The 21,226-nt window shown below is 42.8% G+C and overlaps 1 protein-coding gene across 1 annotated transcript; it reads left to right on the forward strand.

Annotated features, from left to right (window-relative positions):
* The first annotated feature begins 1,502 nt into the window (after positions 1-1,502).
* Positions 1,503-8,416, forward strand: LOC147865125 (uncharacterized). The gene is made up of 15 exons (XM_087317876.1): positions 1,503-1,891; positions 2,513-2,791; positions 2,917-3,229; positions 3,653-3,799; positions 3,884-3,972; positions 4,061-4,153; positions 5,428-5,554; positions 5,652-5,716; positions 5,847-6,012; positions 6,139-6,306; positions 6,398-6,445; positions 6,833-6,970; positions 7,480-7,562; positions 7,633-7,748; positions 7,849-8,416. Exons 1-15 carry the CDS (start codon positions 1,518-1,520, stop codon positions 7,917-7,919), a joined length of 2,277 nt encoding a protein of 758 aa, XP_087174002.1. The 5' UTR covers positions 1,503-1,517; the 3' UTR covers positions 7,920-8,416.
* Positions 8,417-21,226: the final 12,810 nt, after the last annotated feature.

A 21,226-nucleotide genomic window follows, 5' to 3' on the forward strand; every position in this document is an offset into this window, starting at 1 on the left:
ATTTGATCCCCATCGAATCTCGAACACACTTGAACATTGGGAGGGTGTCAACTCCACTTGATTTCACAATGACGACAATGTATAAGATGCATTACAAAAAAACATTTTGTATTAATTAGCCTTATCTAAACCCTTACATGTTGGAGTCACATCAACATCTATCGCATTTGTGGGCTCAAAGTGGGTCTGTTGGCTCACGATGTCTACGCTTTCAAAAGCCCTTGCCCCCTCCATAATTGTCTTTGGGTCTCCATCCATCTTGAATTGTGGGGTTTTTTCCTCCTTCGTACATAAACCTTCTTGCCATTGTTGAAAACAGAACATCTTCATTAAAACCTTCGATGACATGAATGAATCTGAATAGTACCTTTCCTCACTGGTTTTTCTTTCACCCCAAAATCCATCCATGTCAAGGAAATGTAAGGATTGAGCAACCATCAATCTGACAATGTTATACATTTGAAAGCAATTGAAGAATCGTGACATGAAATGTCTTCTATTTAAAACAATCGGTGCAAGAAGCCACAAACGACAAAGCTCATAATGAAGCAAAAGATATAGAATCATGCAACTTAGAAAGCTCATATCCAAGAATAGGTTATGAGAAGCCGTACACAACATATTGATAAAGCTCAAATCACATGTTGAGACTCAACATATGTTTCGTAAATCCCAAAACAAAGATAAATATAGACGGCGTGGTGGAAGAAAGTTACTTACTAGGCTCGAGTACCTAGGAGCTATTCTGATGCAGGTGCAAGTGCAAGTGCAAGTGCAAGTGCAAGTGCAAGTGCGGGTGTAGGTTTTGGTTTTGATGAACTTGCAGATGTAGGTGTAGCAGGTTTCAAAATTTGAAAAATTGGGGAAAAAGAATTTATGCAGGGTTTTAACAATGTTGAAGTTGTGCCCGAGTTAGGTTCGAAGAACTGCGTTAGGATTATAGGATTATAAGGCCCGGGTTAGATGTGATAGGGGCTTGTCAAATCCAGGTTAGGTTTTAAGCGCACACTTTTTATAGATAGAGATCGAACGGTGCAGATTGCACACGCCATTCAAAACGTGTTCTTGCACCGTCGGTGTCCGAGATTTCCTCACCAAGCCTAATTATTATTTGGTAGCAAATAGAAACGTCGGATACTGACTACTACTACTACTGATGATACATACATACATACATATATTGATATATTTATTATTATTCCCACCCTAAAAACCCCTCATGCCTCCCTCTCCCTCCCCTCTCTTTTTTCTTCTTCTCCGTCTCTAAAACCCTCCCCCTTCCCTTCATACCTCTCTTCTTCTCTTGTCTGTGTGCCGCCTCTGTTCTCTCTGTCTCTGTCTCTGTCTCTGTGTGATGAGTGTGATGAAATAGGAGAAGAGCCAAACCAAGCCATACATACTGATACATACATACATCCAGCTCTCGGAATATGTAGGTACAGAAGGCAGAGAGAGAGTAGTGAGTCGACAAGTAAAGAGTTTTTGCTGATGCTCTCTGCCTGCCCTACCCATCATCCATGGCTGCTGCTTCTACGCACCTCTTTTCCGCTCGCAGGAGGATCTTATCGCGATTTCGAGGAGGATATCAGACCTCCTCCTCCTTCAAAGTAGTCAGCCATTACAGAATCCTTCCTACTTCTTTTCTGATCCCTCCTCACACTCATTCTTCTGTTCCACAGGATTTGCATGGGAAGTATGCAGATCAACATAACAGTTCTTGTTTTTTCTTAAAAGAGGTTGGTTTGAGGTCTTGGCAGAGTTGGTTAAAGCAAGCTGAAGCTGAAGCTAAGGACAAGGTGAAGCTACCTTCTCCTTCTCTTTCTGCTGCTGCTGCTGCTGCTGCTCGGAACTCCTCCTCCATGGTCGATGCAAACAATGTTGTCTGTAGAAGGTACTAAGAATGAAAATACCCCCCTTTATTATGTAGCTATGTTTCATGGAGATTATTACTAGGGACAGAATTGTGTCAATCGTGGTAGTTTTTTTTTTCTTTTTTTTTTTCCAATTCCAAAAACGTGTCTAACTCTATAGATATCTCAAGTTCCTCTTTTATTACTATGTTGTGCTGGAGTACCTCTTCTTTCAGTTTATAGGGTGATACTATTATTTTTCTAGAAACATCACAAATTTTGGATGTGTTCTGGAACTTGAATTTGGAAGTCCTTAATGATTCTAATCTCCAACTTTTGGTTCTGTGGACCTTCAATTTAGATTAGAGGTTTTTTATTAAAAATATATTGTGAAGCATCTAGAGAAAGTGGTAATATCTGTACGTTTAGTTTAAAGCTTTTTCTGTTGTAAATTATCTGAAGTCTTGGTGATACATCAACTGCTGATTTTGAGTTTTTGCTATTTTAATTCATTTCAATATTTGGGTGCCTTTGATTTCATACTGTAAGCCAAGTGACCAATAATTGTTAGTGCAAACTATACTAATTCCGATTCACTGTTTTGACATTGGATTGCAAACTCAATTGTTGACAAGAAGCTCTCCCATATTTGTCATTATTAGACATGCTTCTTCGGCTTCATCTGCGGCTGCTGTGAAGTATCATGATGACGATGGTGACAATGATGTTCATGGAGAGGAAGACAGGAAACCAAAAAAGAAGCATCAAAAGGAAACTTCTCCAGAAGAATGTGATCAGGCTGTTGCAGGATTAAGTTCTGCCAAAGAGAGAGCCAAGAAAGTAATGGAGATGCAGAAGAAAGGAGTGAGCATATTGAAGAAAATGTGGAGTATTGTACTTCGAATAGGCCCATTTGTGAGGACTGTTGCCTCAATGAGCAGGCAAGCATACCCCCTTTTATAAGTGAAAATCTGTTTCTTCTAACGAGCATATACTTTGTTCCAAGCTTGACCTTTAAATATGATAACGTTAAGTAATACTCGATTTTCTTCATTCTTTGTTAAAGAGAGGATTGGGCTAAGAATTTGGTGCACCTTAAAGAGGAGGTAAAGGATACGTTCAAGCATTACTGGTTGGGTACGAAGCTTCTTTGGGCAGACATTAGGATTTCATCTAGATTGCTTCTCAAACTTACAAGTGGGAAGCATCTTACGCGAAGGGAAAGAGAGCAACTCACCAGAACAACGGCAGATATTTTTCGTCTGGTCCCTTTTGCCGTTTTTATCATTGTTCCCTTCATGGAGTTTTTGTTACCAGTCGTTTTGAAGGTGTTCCCGAACATGCTTCCTTCCACCTTTCAAGACAAAATGAAAGAACAGGTAGTTTCTGAGAATATTTTTGATATTTATCTGAATTTTTGAAACAATGCTCTGTATGTAATATTAAATTACTGCCGGTGCTTCAACTGTTCATCAATGCGCTTCTTTGTCCTTATTTTCATCATCAATTCTCTGCTTTAAGAAAATAAGGAGCTTCCAAACTCTATTTGAGTGTTTTCTTTGTTTCTATGAAACATCAAATCACAAGTGTCACTTCCTTGACTGTCGACTCGTCTGCTTCAAAAGTCTTTATTCAGCAATTAGAACCCATATCTACAATTATAATGCATCCGGAAACTTTCTACTGTAAAGTACTGTAACTGTCTACCATCAACAGCGATTCCTATTAATATCTCTGTTCCTTGACCTCAAAAGATTTATAACGTCCATTCTATTCATAGTGTAATCTTCTGTATCAAACAGGAGGCCCTTAAACGAAGATTGAACGCACGAATACAATATGCTAAGTTTCTGCAAGATACTGTGAAAGAAATGGCAAAAGAGATTAAAAGTACCCGAACTGGTGCGATTCAGAGAACTGCTGAGGATCTCGATGAATTCATGAATAAAGTATGTTTCTTGACTGAAAGTTCAGCTGGGTTATTTAGGTTGTTTTATGTTTAATGTCAGTGTGATTTGCCATTTATTTGATAGGTACGCCATGGGGAGAGAGTATCAAATGATGATATCACTGGCTTTGCTAAACTGTTTAATGATGAGCTGACTTTGGACAACATCAGCAGGTAAATCCTTTCGAAATTCTTGAGCCCAGATTTCATTGTTTTAGTGGACCAATTGTTAATGTTTTCTTTTCTTTAATTCAAATGTCAGGCCTCGTCTTGTTAGCATGTGCAAATATATGGGAATTCAATCATATGGAACTGATGCTTATCTGCGGTACATGCTTCGTTCCAAATTGGCACGGTGAGTCAAATTAAACTAAGAGATTTTGATATTTTTTTATTCTTTACTTTCTACTTGTTTGCTCTGGACTGCATTTGTAATATTGAAATATTTCATAAAACTTGCTTAGCAATGGAGCATAAAATGTATCATTGTTGTGCATCATGAAAATGTCCGGCAGTGTATAAAAAGGGGAACAGGTGTCAGAAATATGCGGAGTCTGTGAATGTGTTGAATTAACAAGATCTAAAAGAATTTGAATTCATGGTGTTTTGATTAAAGATATATATACGAACACATCTGGTGTATATGAATGTCTAATTATATGGAGATGTATAATTTGCAATCAATTAGATTCTTATTATGCATTTGTATTGTAATGTTTAAAAAGGGAAACAGGTGCTAGTATCATGCGGAATCAGTGATTGTGTGTAATACGTAGAAGTGTTTCAAATTAGTTTCTTTAGATGTTTTGTCCTTTGCAAATGGGTTCACAAGTTCCAAGGGACGTTGAATTCATTATATTATGATTAAAATTATCCATATAATTACATCTGATGTATATGAATGCCTAATTGCATTGAATGAAGAGGAATTTACAGTCAAATAAGGTTATCTTACAAGAACAACTACGAATATAAAAAGATGGTACTAGTTTAAGTATCAGTTTATAATAGACGGTATAAAGTAATTTGTATTACAGTACTAGTTTAGTACCCAAAATAATAGATTGGATCTACTCTTATACCATCTTACTCCAGTTTTGAAAGTCATTACTTGTTAATTTTATTAATTGTTTCATGGCCTTATATTAATAAATGTATCATGATCTTATATTAGTGCATCGGTTGTATGTGTAAATTGGCTGCAATAATATCATATAAATGAACAGAAGAATATTCAAATTTCCAAGTGGTCAAAGTGTTAAAATTTGAAATCATTTGCAAAAATAAACAGTGTCAATAATCTTGAAACAGAAAATCAAGACACTTCCGTTCAACCACAACAGACAGAAATTTAAAACAAGTCTCCAGTCTTAATAAAATGCATAGTCAGTAGAAGTAGAAAAGATTGATCTGAGAAATGATAGAATGGAAATTGGCAATATATACTCTCTAAAATCTCGACATAAAATTTAGGTTCTCATTCATTCAAATCTTCGATGAGTAATACAGAAATGCCACCCCGTTTAAGCATGGGTCAATCTATGCTGTCCTTTCTAGAGGCTGAGTTTGTATCTAGCTTTTCTATTTCTACATGCAGGAACTGATACTTTTGTTCTAATTGTGGTGCAGTATTAAGTCTGATGACAGAATGATCCAAGAAGAAGGAATTGAGTCACTCTCAGAAGCAGAGCTTAGGGCTGCTTGCAGGGAGAGGGGAATGCTGGGGCTGCTGTCCATAGAACAAATGCGCCAACAGGTGCTTTATATTGTCCACGTTTTCTTACCCAAATTTGTGGTTGGAATTTTTAGAGAGCTTGATTTAAATTCTGGTGTACCTTACCTCATATCTGCAGTTGAAGGACTGGCTTGATCTTTCATTGAATCATTCTATACCATCATCACTTCTCATTCTATCAAGGTCTGTATTTGTTTTTTAGACTCCTTTTCCCATTATCATATTAACATGTGAGAATTAATGCAAAATTTCTGCATGCTTGGCTTTAAACAATCATCTTAAAGTACTTCTTTGTCTTTTTGAACTGTTTCAGAGCGTTTACTGTTGCTGGTAAACTTAGGCCTGAGGAAGCTGTCCAAGCAACACTCTCATCTCTTCCAGATGAAGTTGTGGAATCAGTTGGATTTTCTTCACTTCCTAGTGAGGATGCCCTTACTCGGAAGTTGGAGTATATTCAAATGCAGGAGGAGCTTATCAAGGTATACTAGAACTACAACAACAGAATATCAATTCGAAGCTGTAGATTGAAATAGATCTCTATGCATTATTAATTATTTATCAGAGTAAATTAATGATCTGTCTTTTTCTATGCATCTCTTTGACAGGAAGAGGCAAAGGAGGGAAGGCCGATGGATGAGGAAGATAAAGCGCTTCGTGAAATGAAGATAGCAACAGCTCGAGATGCACAGGAACTAGCTCTAAAGAAATCCCTTGAAAAGCAGGAAAATCTTTGTAAACTAAGTGGTGCACTGGCTGTTTTAGCATCTGCTTCTGTGAGTCTTTTAGATTTATTTGGAGACTGTTGTCCTTTTGTGGATGTTTTGTAATATTTAATGCTCATTTGAATGTATGTCAACTTTACAGTCAGTCAGCAAGGAGCGTGCTGAGTTTTTGAGGCTTGTTAACAAGGAGGTGAGACCAGTACTTTTCTTTGTCATCTCATTTGATGAGTTTAGAGTTCTAGTTTGAAAGGAGATTGGCTACTCGTGATTAGGTTCTTGTAGTTTTATCTTGTTATTGGGTTTACAGTTCTCTTCTTTAAGATTGGTGTCATATAGCCTTGCTCAGAAATTCATTGTTAACCCTATATTTTAGGATTAGAAAATGTATTGCGGTTTCTTTTAAGAATGGATTGTTTTCTTAAAGTACTTGAGCTTTTTACTAAGATATAGTTCCTCAGTTGTGCAATACACTGACTTTCTGATAATTGATGTGATTGTAATTGTTTTTAAATTTATTTGACTATGCTTGCTTTAAATTCTCTGCAATAAAAACTGTTTATGATTCGTTGTATAATAGATTGCATTGTACAATGAAATGGTGGATAAAGAAGGAATGGAAGGTGCCCTAGATGCACGGCAAGCATATCAAGCATCTTATGAAGATCGAGAAGTATCTGAACCTGAGTCCAAAATATCGACAGCATTAAAAGAAAAGGTGATAGGTTTTCCTTATTGAACCTGCAACATGCTCTATAATTAGGAGAGCTTGACTGGATTCAGAAAATTGATTCTGACCTATGGAAATTATCTTTCATATATATATATATATATTGACATAGGTGTTACTATGTGGATATATATGTGCAAATAACATTTAATCAAGTCAAAGAGAAGAATTAGTTGAAATGCCCAATACTTGGACATTGGAAGATAGCTTAGTGCTGCATAAGATCGTCCTTGCATAAATATTAGAGAAGCAGAATTAGATTAGGATTTTATTTATTTGAGGTGTCATATAAGCCTGACTTTCTTTCTTTCTATGAGCCTGATCTTATTGTTGCATATTCTATGGATTGAGAAACTTGATAATCTCACATGAATAATTTGTATGAATAGGGCCAAATCTGTGGAAGTTTAATGATCAAAATAGTAAAATCCATGTTGCCTAATAGATGGTCCATTTTGGATATGCGTAAGAGCTGATTTTTCCATTGATTACTGTAGGTTGATGCAATGCTGCAAAATTTAGAAAAAGAGATTGATGATGTCGATGCTCAAATAGGTGATAGATGGAAACTTCTTGACAGGTATTCATTTTACTCAATTGCATTTTTTATTGTGCTGGATAATTGATACTTACTGATCTTACTGCCTCAGAGACTCAGATGGGAAGGTTACACCTGAAGAGGTGGCAGCAGCAGCAATGTTTCTTAAAGATAGTTTGGGTCAGATGCCTCTTGAAGAGCTTATTACCAATTTAGCCAAGGATAAAGGTAGAACTGGCTAACAGAGACAGTTATCTTTTTGTTTTTGTCCCATTGTTATTGGAAATCAAGTTGAGGGCATAAAGTAATCAATCCTTGATAATTGCAGATGGGAAAATTTTGGTCGAAGATATTGTAAAATTAGGGAGTGCAACAGATCCAGAGAGGTTGGAGAAGTGAAAGTGCATGATGATCGACAGTGACCCAAGCCCTTAATGTTTGTTCTATTATAGATACTTCAGTCTTATATCTTCTTTGAATCATTGCCGTGAGAGAAATCTGTTGAGCAATGCATATTTTTGCAAAGATGTACATGTGGTCGGTCATGACCCATGGCACGGTCCCAGCTGCGTAAATTTTCATCATATTGTCACCATTCATTACCAATTGTATTGTGCAGCGCCAGGTATCTGCAAAAGGCTTTTTTCAGATATGTCTGGGATCTATTATTCTTTCTTCCAAAGATTGCATGAGGAGACCATTGACCCATTGGCTCAGTGCTTCTTGCTTGCCTCAAAACATTACACATAGATAGCCATATATGAAAGAAAATGAACACTGCTATATAGAACGCACAATTGTGTATGTTGGGAGTTAAAAGTACATGAATTGTACAGTTAATATCTATTGAAAAATTTCATATATTGTTAACAAATACATGGATGCTGATTTTGTTCTGTTGTAGCTGAGCTCTAGAGTTTTTTGAATGCATGGCCTTCCTTTTGGGGATGACTATTTATGATTACCTAATGCAGTAATCAATTTAAGTTTGGGAATGACTATATATGATTACCTTCTGGCAGTAATCAATTTAAGGAAGCTTCATAAACCATAGTAGCAGACATAGATTGACATATTCCCAATCACGTGATTGACATAGTAGCAGACATAGATTGACATGTAAATGTATTCATTTTCTTTATTTTTCTGAAAAAAATTTGTTTCTTTTTGTGAGTGAGTGAACAGAGAGCAGCAAGGAGGAAGCCTCACCTTGCTACCTGTGTGTGATGCTTACACCCTCGCCTCTCTCTGCATCCTGTTCTCGGCCAGAAATTAGGGCTTTGGCTGAAAACCCTAATTTCAGTCAAAATCCTAAATTTGACCGTATTTCTTCTTTCTGGCCTGCGTCCTCGTCTCCCTATCTTGCTCTGCACTAATCCTACATCCTGTTCTCAGCTGCAAACTCTAAGTAAATATTTTTTAATGAATTAGTAAATTAAGTAATGTACTAGTGAATTATTTAATGTTTAAGTGAATTAGTTAGTTATTAGTAAATTAGTTATTATACTAATGAATTAATTAATTATTGATGTATGTGTATATACATATATGTATGGAAGTATATGTATGTGTGTATGTGTATGTATATGTATATGTGTTATATCAACTTATATGCATAGTTCCTAATATTCGCGTACGTCCAATTTACTGGACGTACGCGAACGTTTGCAAACGTACGCGTATGATACGCGATATTCGTTTGGCTTTCTTTTTTTTTTTGACTTTTTTTTGGTTTTTTTAATTTTTGATATTCATAATATTTTGTGAATAGAAGTGACATCTGACACACATACACACACTCTCTCTCTCTCTCTCACACGAGAACTGACAGATTTTCTCTCTCTACAAAATCTAGATATCTAATATACATATTAGATACTCCCTCACACAGACAAAACCCATAGCTCCTCTCTCTCTCTCTCTCTCTAGAGTCTAGATATACACTCAATCACTGTCTCCTCACACATGCAAAACAGGGCTTCTCTCTCTAGACCACACACGCTCTCTCTCTCTCTCTCTCCCCCTCACACACACACACACTATGTACACCATATACACCATATGTATATATAATATATCTATGTACCGCGTATGGATTTCAATCATACTTGGAGCCTTTTCACGTATGAGTATGATACGAATATTGGCGTTTGAGTATGACACGAATGAGACGTATGGCTAGAACTATGCTTATATGTATATGTAAATGAATGGTTTTATAATATTCTTGGGGCCATTTCCTATTCTCGAATTGTGTGAATATTGCAAATGTAGAAAATCACAAATGCCACGCATGTGTCAATATATGGTAGCAAATATGTGTTATGTTTTCCTTGTTTGTGCATGGTTATACTTACCAAGTGCTTTTGATGTTATTAATGACTATTATGTGGTGTCCTTAAGACACTATCCAAATGAGAAACATTTGGTCTTGCTTGCTTGAAAATATTGAAATCTAGGAGTTGTAGAATTTTTAGAGACATCTAGTTGTTAGTAGTTCAATTATGATACGAATATGCTAAATTGCCATGTGACTATTTCTAAACCCTTAAATTTTCTACTCTAATATGTGTGCACAAATGCACCCCCTTTTGTACTAGCATATGTAAATACTAAGTAACGATAGGATTCTGGTGATTACTAGGAAATTAGGCTTTAATTGGTGCTTTAATGTCACGCAGGTGGAGGAGAATAATGGGGGGGAGGGCGATAACAAAAGGTCATTAGACTTGATCTAACAACCATCCCTTACGCTATAAAAGGGGCAACCCTAGATTGTTTTAGGGATCCATGCTTTAGGAGGAGGAAAGGCTATCGATCAGAGTATCGAAGCTCTCTCTCTCTCTCTCTCTTCCATTCGAACCATTGCTTCCATGCGACTTAGCTCACATGCATTGCGATGTGAAACAGGGCGTTGGGGTACAAGTGATGAGAGTGGTCAGCTATGCACATTTTGCCCTAAACAAGTACGCGAGTCTGAGTATCACACTTTGATACAATGCTCTGCCTTTGATCATATTCGACCATGCTTTCCACATTTCTTCGCATCGAGCCCAATCTTTGCATGAATTCCTCTCACAACCACAATGTGCACTCTCGATTGCAAAATTCATTGGTAAAGTTCTTGAACATCGAGAGTCACTACTCACTTTCACACGTATCACGTGAAATGTAATATTTTTGGTCATTTGACCTCCGAAGACGATAATATAATCTCTCTCTCTCTCTCTCTCTCTCTCTCTCTCTCTCTCTGATTTCGACCGACGACCAAACTCTAGAAGGTGCATCCTCTGCTTGCGTCAGACGTTCATGTGCTCCCGGCAAGAGGATCATCACTTTGCGTGCGTCTACTGTGGAGCTCGAAGCTCTGTTCCCAGCTCAGACCGGTTGTACTCCTTGCGCATCATGTGCACATTCTAATTAATACCGTTAATCTATTTTGTTGTCTGGTGTTGCAATTTCGTCATATCGTCTTGTAACGGTGACCTATGACCGTCTCACTCCTATCCCTCTCTATTTTGTCTACGGTTTGCTTGTACACAACGCGAGGGATATTCTTCGCCTTTTGCTCGATTCCTTGGTTCAAGACCCCCGTGGTCCTGCCCCAGTTCTAAGCGTCCACGCGGAATTATGCGACAACGTTTCAGTTGGCTTGCAATTGGATGAAGACGATGCATTAGTCGCTAGTGAGGAAGAGGACGAGACTTCAGAATGTGCTACAAGTTCATTAGATGGGTCTGAAAATGATGGAATAGACTTGGAAAGCGACAATTTCAACTCATAAACTATAAATATTGTATTCTAGATTAAACTGTCAAATACCGACTATATATCGATTTAGATGTTGCCATTTTGTATACTATTTTGTAAGTTTGGCTTGCCAATTATTTAGGTGGTTTTGGACATGCCACAATTATTTTTAAATCTCCTTTACGCATGCGCATACCCTTCTTGTGAATCAACCTATTTTTGGTCCTCTTTTTACGTGGCGTTCTCAAATTGTGACATGTATTACCTGTTTCAAATGTCTGGGTGTTTTCTGTGTCTTTTCTTCTTTTCTCCGTGCTGCAGAATCTCTCTCTCACATGCGTGTACAAACAACAAACATCCGATCTTGTTGGTTCATATCAACACTCGTTCGAGTCTCTCATGCGTCGTCACCACCATTTCTCGCACATCATTGTCACCATTTTCCACACATCGTCGATTCGATTCCTTGCTCCCTTGCACGTCACATACTTTTGTTTCCCGCACATTGTCTTCGCCATTTCTCACACATTTCCACCACGTACATTCATCGACTTCTTCCAAAAGGGGTTCACTGTTGTGGTCGCCAAAAGAAGTGTTATGGGTTAGGGTTAGGGTTTATAATGATGGTAGTGATGAAGATGGAAATGGTGCATGTGATGATGATGGCAATGAATGTTGCGGGGTTGATGGTTATTGATAAGTGTTATCGTACAATATGTATGGTTTTTTGTGTCTTTTCTTCTTTTCTCTGTGCTGCAGAATCTCTCTCACACATGCGTGTACAAACAACAAACACTTGATCTTGTTGGTTCATATCAACACTCGTTCGAGTCTCTCATCCGTCGTCACCACCATTTCTTGCACATGATTGTCACCATTTTTCACACATCGTCAATTCGATTCCCCGCTCCCTTGCACATCACATACTTTTGTTTCCTGCACATTGTCTTCGCCATTTCTCACACATTTCCGCGACGTATATTCATCGACTTCTTCCAAAAGGGGTTCACTGTTGTGGTCCAAAAGAAGTTATGGGTTAGGGTTTATAATGATGATAGTGTTATCGTACAAGATGTACGGAGAGTTGAGTGTTATGGGTGAGGGTTTAAGACTATAATGTTGTTGTTGTGTATGTGTAATGTATGAAATTACGACTGTGAGTATATCTAAATTGTTTGATTTTAATTCTAAATTATTAGGTGTTAAGTCTAAATTATTTGACGTCTTTTTTTCGGTATCCCCTTTCTTTGTACTTGAATAACTAAGATTAGATTCTATTATTTTTAGAAAAAAATTGTTAAATTCCATAGGATCTGGAACTATCCATAACTTCAAATCAAAAATTGAATTTATCTTCATTTTTTATTCGTTATTTTTTTGTTGATAAAATTTTCTTGCATATGCTATTTCATTAAGATAACCAATATCCTCAACATCAGGAATATCTTCAATATCACCAATTCTAGAAAATTTTGATATTTCTGGACACGTGTGCATGTGGACAAATAAGAAGAGGTGTGCGTGAGTGATTAGTGTGGATGGCTAAGAGGGCTTGCACCCCTATGTATCTACTCCCTCTTTGTACTATTTAACCCCCTTATGGGGAATGAATGGAACATAAGAAAATATTTCTCTCTCTTGTCATCATTTTCATTAACCCTAACCCAAACCAATAACAATGTGAGCTCTCGATACCGGAATTGGCTTGATGCTCCACGACATGTGTGACACCATGAAGGTCACCATGGGTTCCACCATCGTAGGGTTAGCACACCCTATTTCGCAAGGTGAGAAGGCAAAAGCCTTCCCATGACTCTCAAGCATCTTTTATCCTCGAGAGGTAGGAAGTCACCCCCACCAATCTCGACCTTCTGTAGCGTTTCATCGGTGAACTCGTGCCCTATGTTGTGCAAGTCTTGTAAGCTTGGATAAACTACAACCCCTTTCATCTGCTCCTAGCCATCCCATGACTCTCAAGCATCTTTTATCCTCGAGAGGTAGGAAGTCACCCCCACCAATCTCGACCTTCTGTAGCGTTTCATCGGTGAACTCGTGCCCTATGTTGTGCAAGTCTTGTAAGCTTGGATAAACTACAACCCCTTTCATCTGCTCCTAGCCATCCCATGACTCTCAAGCATCTTTTATCCTCGAGAGGTAGGAAGTCACCCCCACCAATCTCGACCTTCTGTAGCGTTTCATCGGTGAACTCGTGCCCTATGTTGTGCAAGTCTTGTAAGCTTGGATAAACTACAACCCCTTTCATCTGCTCCTAGCCATCCCATGACTCTCAAGCATCTTTTATCCTCGAGAGGTAGGAAGTCACCCCCACCAATCTCGACCTTCTGTAGCGTTTCATCGGTGAACTCGTGCCCTATGTTGTGCAAGTCTTGTAAGCTTGGATAAACTACAACCCCTTTCATCTGCTCCTAGCCATCCCATGACTCTCAAGCATCTTTTATCCTCGAGAGGTAGGAAGTCACCCCCACCAATCTCGACCTTCTGTAGCGTTTCATCGGTGAACTCGTGCCCTATGTTGTGCAAGTCTTGTAAGCTTGGATAAACTACAACCCCTTTCATCTGCTCCTAGCCATCCCATGACTCTCAAGCATCTTTTATCCTCGAGAGGTAGGAAGTCACCCCCACCAATCTCGACCTTCTGTAGCGTTTCATCGGTGAACTCGTGCCCTATGTTGTGCAAGTCTTGTAAGCTTGGATAAACTACAACCCCTTTCATCTGCTCCTAGCCATCCCATGACTCTCAAGCATCTTTTATCCTCGAGAGGTAGGAAGTCACCCCCACCAATCTCGACCTTCTGTAGCGTTTCATCGGTGAACTCGTGCCCTATGTTGTGCAAGTCTTGTAAGCTTGGATAAACTACAACCCCTTTCATCTGCTCCTAGCCATCCCATGACTCTCAAGCATCTTTTATCCTCGAGAGGTAGGAAGTCACCCCCACCAATCTCGACCTTCTGTAGCGTTTCATCGGTGAACTCGTGCCCTATGTTGTGCAAGTCTTGTAAGCTTGGATAAACTACAACCCCTTTCATCTGCTCCTAGCCATCCCATGACTCTCAAGCATCTTTTATCCTCGAGAGGTAGGAAGTCACCCCCACCAATCTCGACCTTCTGTAGTGTTTCATCGGTGAACTCGTGCCCTATGTTGTGCAAGTCTTGTAAGCTTGGATAAACTACAACCCCTTTCATCTGCTCCTAGCCATCCCATGACTCTCAAGCATCTTTTATCCTCGAGAGGTAGGAAGTCACCCCCACCAATCTCGACCTTCTGTAGCGTTTCATCGGTGAACTCTAGCCTCACCTTCCGTCCATCGTCTTATACCTGGTGTTACAATCGACTGTCTAGTTCTCCCTGGCTATCTATCCGAACTCCTCAATCACTTCATACATATATACAGGATGCCACATGGAATGGTGGGGGTTGAACCCATGACCTTCTGGTCTTATTGGGCAACCTTACCAATTGAGCTACATCCATCTATGCATTATTGTATTGTGTAAGACTCAACTTATTTCATTATAGATTGATCACTAGAACTTTCAAGAACCTTCTAGAGAATGCATCTTCATGCACTCTCTAGAAGTTTCCATGCACTCTCTAGAAGTCTTCTAGCTTTCATGCATACCTCCACATTCTTGTATAAATATTGGGGTGCACCTTGGTTACAATCAAGGTGAACAACACAAGTTACGAAAGCATATACAGTTCTTGTTTATTTCTGTAGAGAGTAACGTGCGGAAGCAAGTATGAAGACCAAACAGAAGGGAGGAAACTCAGGTTTAATGGAGAGCTTGAGCTTACACAGTATACGCAGGAGAGACAGAGAGAAGGAAACACAAAAAACTATATTCAACACTTTATTCACCACTCTCTATACATATGTGTGTTCAATGAACACTTTTATACAAGTCCTAGAAGGACTGACTGAAGTACTGACAGTACTTCAACACTCATTAAGAGCTCCTACACTAACTCCCAAATATATTCCTCACGGAATATCTTTCCTAACGGCCTCCCGGTTTACGCACTCGGCCTAACCGATCGGTCCCAACCGATCCGGTCCTCGGCTTCTTCAGCCGATCCGGCCGATGTTGAGCTTGTCTCTCAACACTCCCCCTCAAGCTCAACTTGAGGCTCTTCGGGATCTTCGGGCTCACAGCTCCGGTTCCTCCTGGCTTCACGCCTAGCTCGCGCTCCTCGACCTGTTCGACTCCGCGCACTTCGACCCTTCCGGTCGGCTTGTCTGCTCATGTGGCCCTTATCAGCTCTTTTGTTGTTGCGGTGTTGACGCTTCTCCTACTGCCTTTTCTTCTGCTTGGGCCTCGGTTGATTCAGTGTATCTGAATCAAACATCCGAACCAACTTGGCTACCACTGATGGGTTTTCGCTCTCATCCGAGTTGGCTGTCTCCAACTCGTCTTCGGTCTTCTCGCCCTCGATGGCGTCATCTCCCCCATGCGTGGTTGGCTTCGGCTCTCTCCTTCGGCTGCTCCCCTTCTGTCCACTTTCGGCCTTTTCCGCGGGTCCGCCCTCGTCGAACTCGACAACCGAGTCCACCGACTCGGACTCGATGTCACGGTCTCCGCTCCTTTCCTGCTGCCTTGCTTGGTTGTTTGGGACTATTCTCCCCCTCAAGTTTGGCACGTTGAGGTGACGCAATCCGAGCGCACCTGAGAATTGCCGCAACTTGTCTAGACCAAGAGGCTTTGTGATGATGTCGGCAGCCTGCCGATCCATCGGCACGTACTGAAGTTCGACTTCACCGGACAGGACACGCTCACGGACGAAATGGTAATGCACCTCAATGTGCTTGGTCCGTGCGTGGAAGACAGGGTTCTTCGCGAGCTGGATACTGCTGAGGTTGTCGCAGTAGATCGTCGTCGGATCTAACACCTCCACTTGCAGGTCCTTAAGTAGCCGCTTCAACCATATGGCTTCGCATGTCGCGACAACCGCTCCTCGGTACTCAGCTTCGGTGCTCGACAGTGCAACTGTCGGCTACTTCTTATTGCTCCACGCGATCGCGGCACTCCCGAGGGAGAACGCGTATCCGGACGTGGATCAGCGATCAGCAGCATTGCCAACCCAATCAGCATCGGTGTAGCCGACTAACCGCGCGGCTGCACCAGTCCGATATAGCAGTCCCCGGTCCTTAGTGCCGTTGACATACCGAAGTATGCATTGCGCACATTGAAGGTGCTCCTCGGTAGGTCGCGCCATGAACTGACTGATCACTCCGACCGGATAACTGAGGTCGGGTCGGGTGATGGTCAAGTATATGAGGCTTTCGACGATTTGTCAGAACCTCGTCGGGTCGCATACCTTTCCCGTATCGGGACGAAGCTTGACGGTCCTGTCTAGAGGAGTCGAGACGGACTTACAGTTGGCCATCCCGAATTTGAAGAGCATACTCAGCACGTAATGGCGTTGGCTGATCAATATGCCTTCGGGGGTACGGATCACTTCGATCCTGAGGAAGTAATGAAGGTCCCCCAGATCCTTCATGTCGAACGATGCCGCAAGCTGGAGCTTCACGCGGTCGATTTCACCTAGGTCGGCACCGGTGATGACCAGGTCATCAACATATAGTAGAATACTAACCGGTCCGAGTCGACCTTTCCGGATGAACAGGGAAGAGTCCGATTTTGACGTGACGAAGCCCATCCAACGCAGTTGTTGCATGATCTTCGCGTTCCAGGCACGCGGGGCTTGCTTCAGTCCGTAAAGGGACTTCTTCAGTCGGCAGACTGCCGAGGAGTTCGTTCCGGAGTGAAATCCGAGGGGTTGTACCATGTACACTTGTACCTCAAGGTCACCTTGCAGGAACGCATTCTTTACATCCATCTGATGTAAGTGCCACCCCTTCACCGCAGCTACTGCGAGCAAAACACGGACGATCGTCATTTTCGCGACCGGCGCAAACGTCTCATCGTAGTCGATGCCGTGTATCTGCGCGTAGCCCTTTGCCACTAGCCGAGCCTTGTACCGATTGACCGAGCCATCGGTGTTATACTTGACCTTGTACACCCACCTACACCGGATCGGTTTTACCCCTTTTGGTGCGTCAACCAGGTCCCAGGTCTCGTTCTCCGCCAATGCGTGCATCTCTTCCTCCATCGCGGCACGCCAATTCGCGTTTTTAGCCGCTTCTGCGTAGCTCTCCGGCTCACGCACTTCCGCTACACGGGTCATGTACGCATAATGATGCGCCATGTACTCGTTGTATCCGAACCGCACAACTGGGTTCTTTTGGCGGGTAGATCGGCGCAATCTCACATTAGCCGATGTCGAGGCCTTCTCGGTCGACGCGGTCTTCATCTTTAAAGACCCATCACCGGTTCCCTCGGAGTCGGACTCGCGTCGGTCTGACTTGTTCCTATTCGTGCCGGAATCCGACACCTTCTTCTTCCCTTTCTCTTCACGCGTAAGCCGTCTCCTCGGCTTGCTACGCGGGGAATGCACGGCCGAGTCTCCACTACTCGTTGACTCTTCATCGGACTGGTCGTACCGACTCAGTCCACTTAACCGGAGTGAGATCGGACTCTCTTCGCGGGTCTCGATTTCGGGCTCATCTGGAGGCATCTTGGCCTCGCTGACCTCATCGTCAGAGCTCGGATTGGGGGCAGGGTTCGGAGACGGGGGCAGGTACCAGGACGCGGACTCGTCAAACACAACGTCGCGGCTGACACGCGCTTGTTTGGTGCGAGGGTTATAGCACTTATAACCCTTCTGCTCGTCCGAGTAACTGACCAAGATGCATTTCTCGGCCTTTGCGTCCAGCTTCCTCCTTTTCTCCTTCGGTATATGCACATACGCAATGCTACCGAACACCCTCAAGTGTCGCAGGTTCGGCTTTGTTCCGAAATATTGCTCGTGCGCTGACACTTTGTCTCCGATCCGGTTCTGGATGTATACCGCGGTCCTTACCACCTCGGCCCAATAGAACTTGGGCAAGCTCTTCTCCTCCAGCATTGCCCGTGCTGCTTCCACAACTGACCGATTCTTCCTCTCGGCCACGCGCGTTCTGCTCCGGCGTGTATCTGCAACTGAATTCGTGCCGAATTCCCATTTGTTGTAGATAACTATTGAATTGACCGGAAAAGTACTCTTTCTCGCCATCCGACCGCAAGCACTTGATCTTTCGTCCCGTTTCCGTTTCCACGAACCCTTTGAGGTCTCGGAAACAGTCGAAGACTTCGCTCTTCCTCTCAATGAGGTTGATCCACGTGTGCCGCGTGTGGTCGTCGATGAAGGAGACAAAATATCGGCTCCCGCCAAGACTAACGTTTTGTGCCGGCCCCCATACATTGGAGTGTATAAGGTCGAGCTTGTTCCAGCTCCAGTTTCGCTTGTTGGGGAAGGGAAGTCGGTGTTGCTTCCCGAGCTGGCAGGCTTCACAAATTTGTGCCTTTCGGCTACTAAATTTGGGCAAACCGAATACTACCTGTTTCGATTACAGATCTTGAAGCCGCTAGTAGTTGACGTGGCCTATCCGCTTGTGCCACAAGTCGATGTCCGACTTGGCTTTTTGTCCCTTCGCGAACATTGCGGTGCCACCGTCAGTGGAATCGAGGATGAACATCCTCCCACCTCTGCGCCCTTGCGCAATCACACGGCCTTCTTCCTCAATGAAGCACCTGAGGTGTGTGAACCGAACCTCCATCCCTTGGTCGACGATCTGTCCGATCGAGACCAAGTTTTTCGTGATTGTCGGAACGTGCAACACGTTCATGAGTTTCCCTTTCTGCCCGACATGGCTAAGGGGAACTTCTCCGACATTCGCGATCGGATGTGGAGTGTCGTCTCCAGTTGTGACTACTCCAGGTTGTATCAGTTTTTCCAGGTACGAGAACCACCCCTTATGGCTCGTCATGTGGTTTGACGCGCCGGACTCTACGTACCACACCTCGTCCGATCTCGGGGTGCTATGTTTCATTGAGTTTGCTTCGTGTCTCGACACGAAGGCAGACCCTTCTCCGTCTCTCCCGGAGTCTTCGGCGTAGTGCGATCGCTGCCGATTTCCCTTGTCGGTATGTTCGGAGCCATTTCCGGAGCCGGTTCTCTCCAAATCGGCGCGCTTCTTCCAGCACTCACTTTCCCTGTGGCCTTTCTTGCCACAGTACCAGCACTTCGCGATGGCCTTCCCTTGCCGGTTCCCATCGCTTCGACTCCCCCTGTTTCCGGAGGGTCCGCAGTTGCTGTCGGCGTCACTTCGATGCCTTCTTCCTTGATCTCGTCGACCGCTTCCATTGCGTACCGACTCACCTCGTCCGCCACGACCACGGGGCCTTTCTCCCTCCATGTACAACATCTTGTTGTCGGTGTGCGTGCTCGTCGACGCACCCGCATGGTTCTCCTCTACCAGGAGCATTGACTGTAGGTCGAAAAAGGACGGCGTATTCTCCCGGGTACACACAACCGTTCGGAACGCTCCGAACTTCGACGCCAGACCTCCGAGACAGTTCTGGACCATCTCGCTCTCCTCGATGTTCACCTCTATGGAGGCGAGGGAGTCGCAGATATCCTTGATCTTCGAGGTATAGTCCGCCACCGACAAATCGCGTTGTCGTAGGTTGCTCAACTCCTGTCGGAGCTGAAGCTTCCTAGCTGTGGTGCTCGCGGCGAAAATCTTCTTCAGATTTTCCCACGCACCCTTCGGCGTCTTTGCATCCCGAACATAGCTCAATAGTTGTTTGCCCACACACGACGCGAAGAAGTATAATACCTTGCTCGCCGATTGCTCCCACGACGGGAAGTCTCTGTGTGTCGATTCGGGTGCCGCGTCATTAGCTCCTTCGACATAACTCCAGTAGCCGTGCCCGAGCAGGTACTGGTGCATCTTGTAGGACCAAGACGCTTAGTTGGTTCTGTCGAGCTTCTCTATTGGAAGTGAGCTCGCCATGCCTCTATCCATCATTCTTCTTGTTCTTCTTCGTCAAGCTGTGTCGGCTGCAGAGAAGTTCTCAACCCTCGCGCTCTGATACCATGTAGAGAGTAACGTGCGGAAGCAAGTATGAAGACCGAACAGAAGGGAGGAAACTCAGGTTTAATGGAGAGCTTGAGCTTACACGGTATACGCAGGAGAGACAGAGAGACAGAAACACAAAAAACTATATTCAACACTCTATTCACCACTCTCTATACATATGTGTGTTCAATGAACACTTTTATACAAGTCCTAGAAGGACTGACCGAAGTACTGACAGTACTTCAACACTCATTAAGAGCTCCTACACTAACTCCCAAATATATTCCTCACGGAATATCTTTCCTAACGGCCTCCCGGTTTACACACTCGGCCTAACCGATCGGTCCCAACCGATCCGGTCCTCGGCTTCTTCAGCCGATCCGGCCGATGTTGAGCTTGTCTCTCAACAATTTGTCTATCCTCTCTCTTGCTTGTTCTCTTGTCTATGCTCTCTCTCCCGTTATCTCTTAATATTGAGCCTCCTCTACTTGTTTGTGACAATCTTGTGATCTTGCTTATGCTCTCCCTCGCTCTTAGTACTTAGCCTCATTCCACCCGTTCGTGACAGTTTGTTCACCTTGTAGTACAGCAAGACAGAGAGCTTCACGTTCTTCTTCTTGTGCTTGATCTTCTTCGACTGTGTGTATGTTTCTTCTTCCTTTTCTTAGCCCCACCGCGCAACCGCAACACGAGATGGAGAGTGGATTCCTTCTGGATGTTGTAATCAGCTAGGGTTTGTCCATCCTCAAGCTGCTTCTCGGCGAAGATCGACCTTTGTGTTCCGGGGGCATCCCTTCCTTATCTTGGATCTTGGCTTTGACATTGTTGATGGTATCGGAGGATTCTACCTCTAAAGTGATGGTCTTACTAGTTAAGATTTTCACGAAGATTTGCATCGTGTCCTACAGTCGAAGCTCTAGACTTTTCCTTCATGACAGTTTGTTCACCTTCCCATTTTCTAAGCCTCAACA

This window comes from Azolla caroliniana, unplaced genomic scaffold, assembly GCF_043228905.1.
Source record: "Azolla caroliniana isolate FFs.n. ecotype wild unplaced genomic scaffold, voAzoCaro1.0.p SCAF_4, whole genome shotgun sequence".
In the NCBI taxonomy this organism is placed as follows: domain Eukaryota; kingdom Viridiplantae; phylum Streptophyta; class Polypodiopsida; order Salviniales; family Salviniaceae; genus Azolla; species Azolla caroliniana.

What these genes read in the sequence shown, in the direction of transcription:
- LOC147865125 (XM_087317876.1), top strand. Translation starts at nt 1,518, where the DNA reads ATGGCTGCTGCTTCTACGCACCTCTTTTCCGCTCGCAGGAGGATCTTA. An exon ending in CTGTTTTAGCATCTGCTTCT is followed by an intron (nt 6,307 to 6,397) that starts GTGAGTCTTTTA and finishes TCAACTTTACAG; the next exon opens with TCAGTCAGCAAGGAGCGTGC. An exon ending in AGATGGAAACTTCTTGACAG is followed by an intron (nt 7,563 to 7,632) that starts GTATTCATTTTA and finishes TTACTGCCTCAG; the next exon opens with AGACTCAGATGGGAAGGTTA.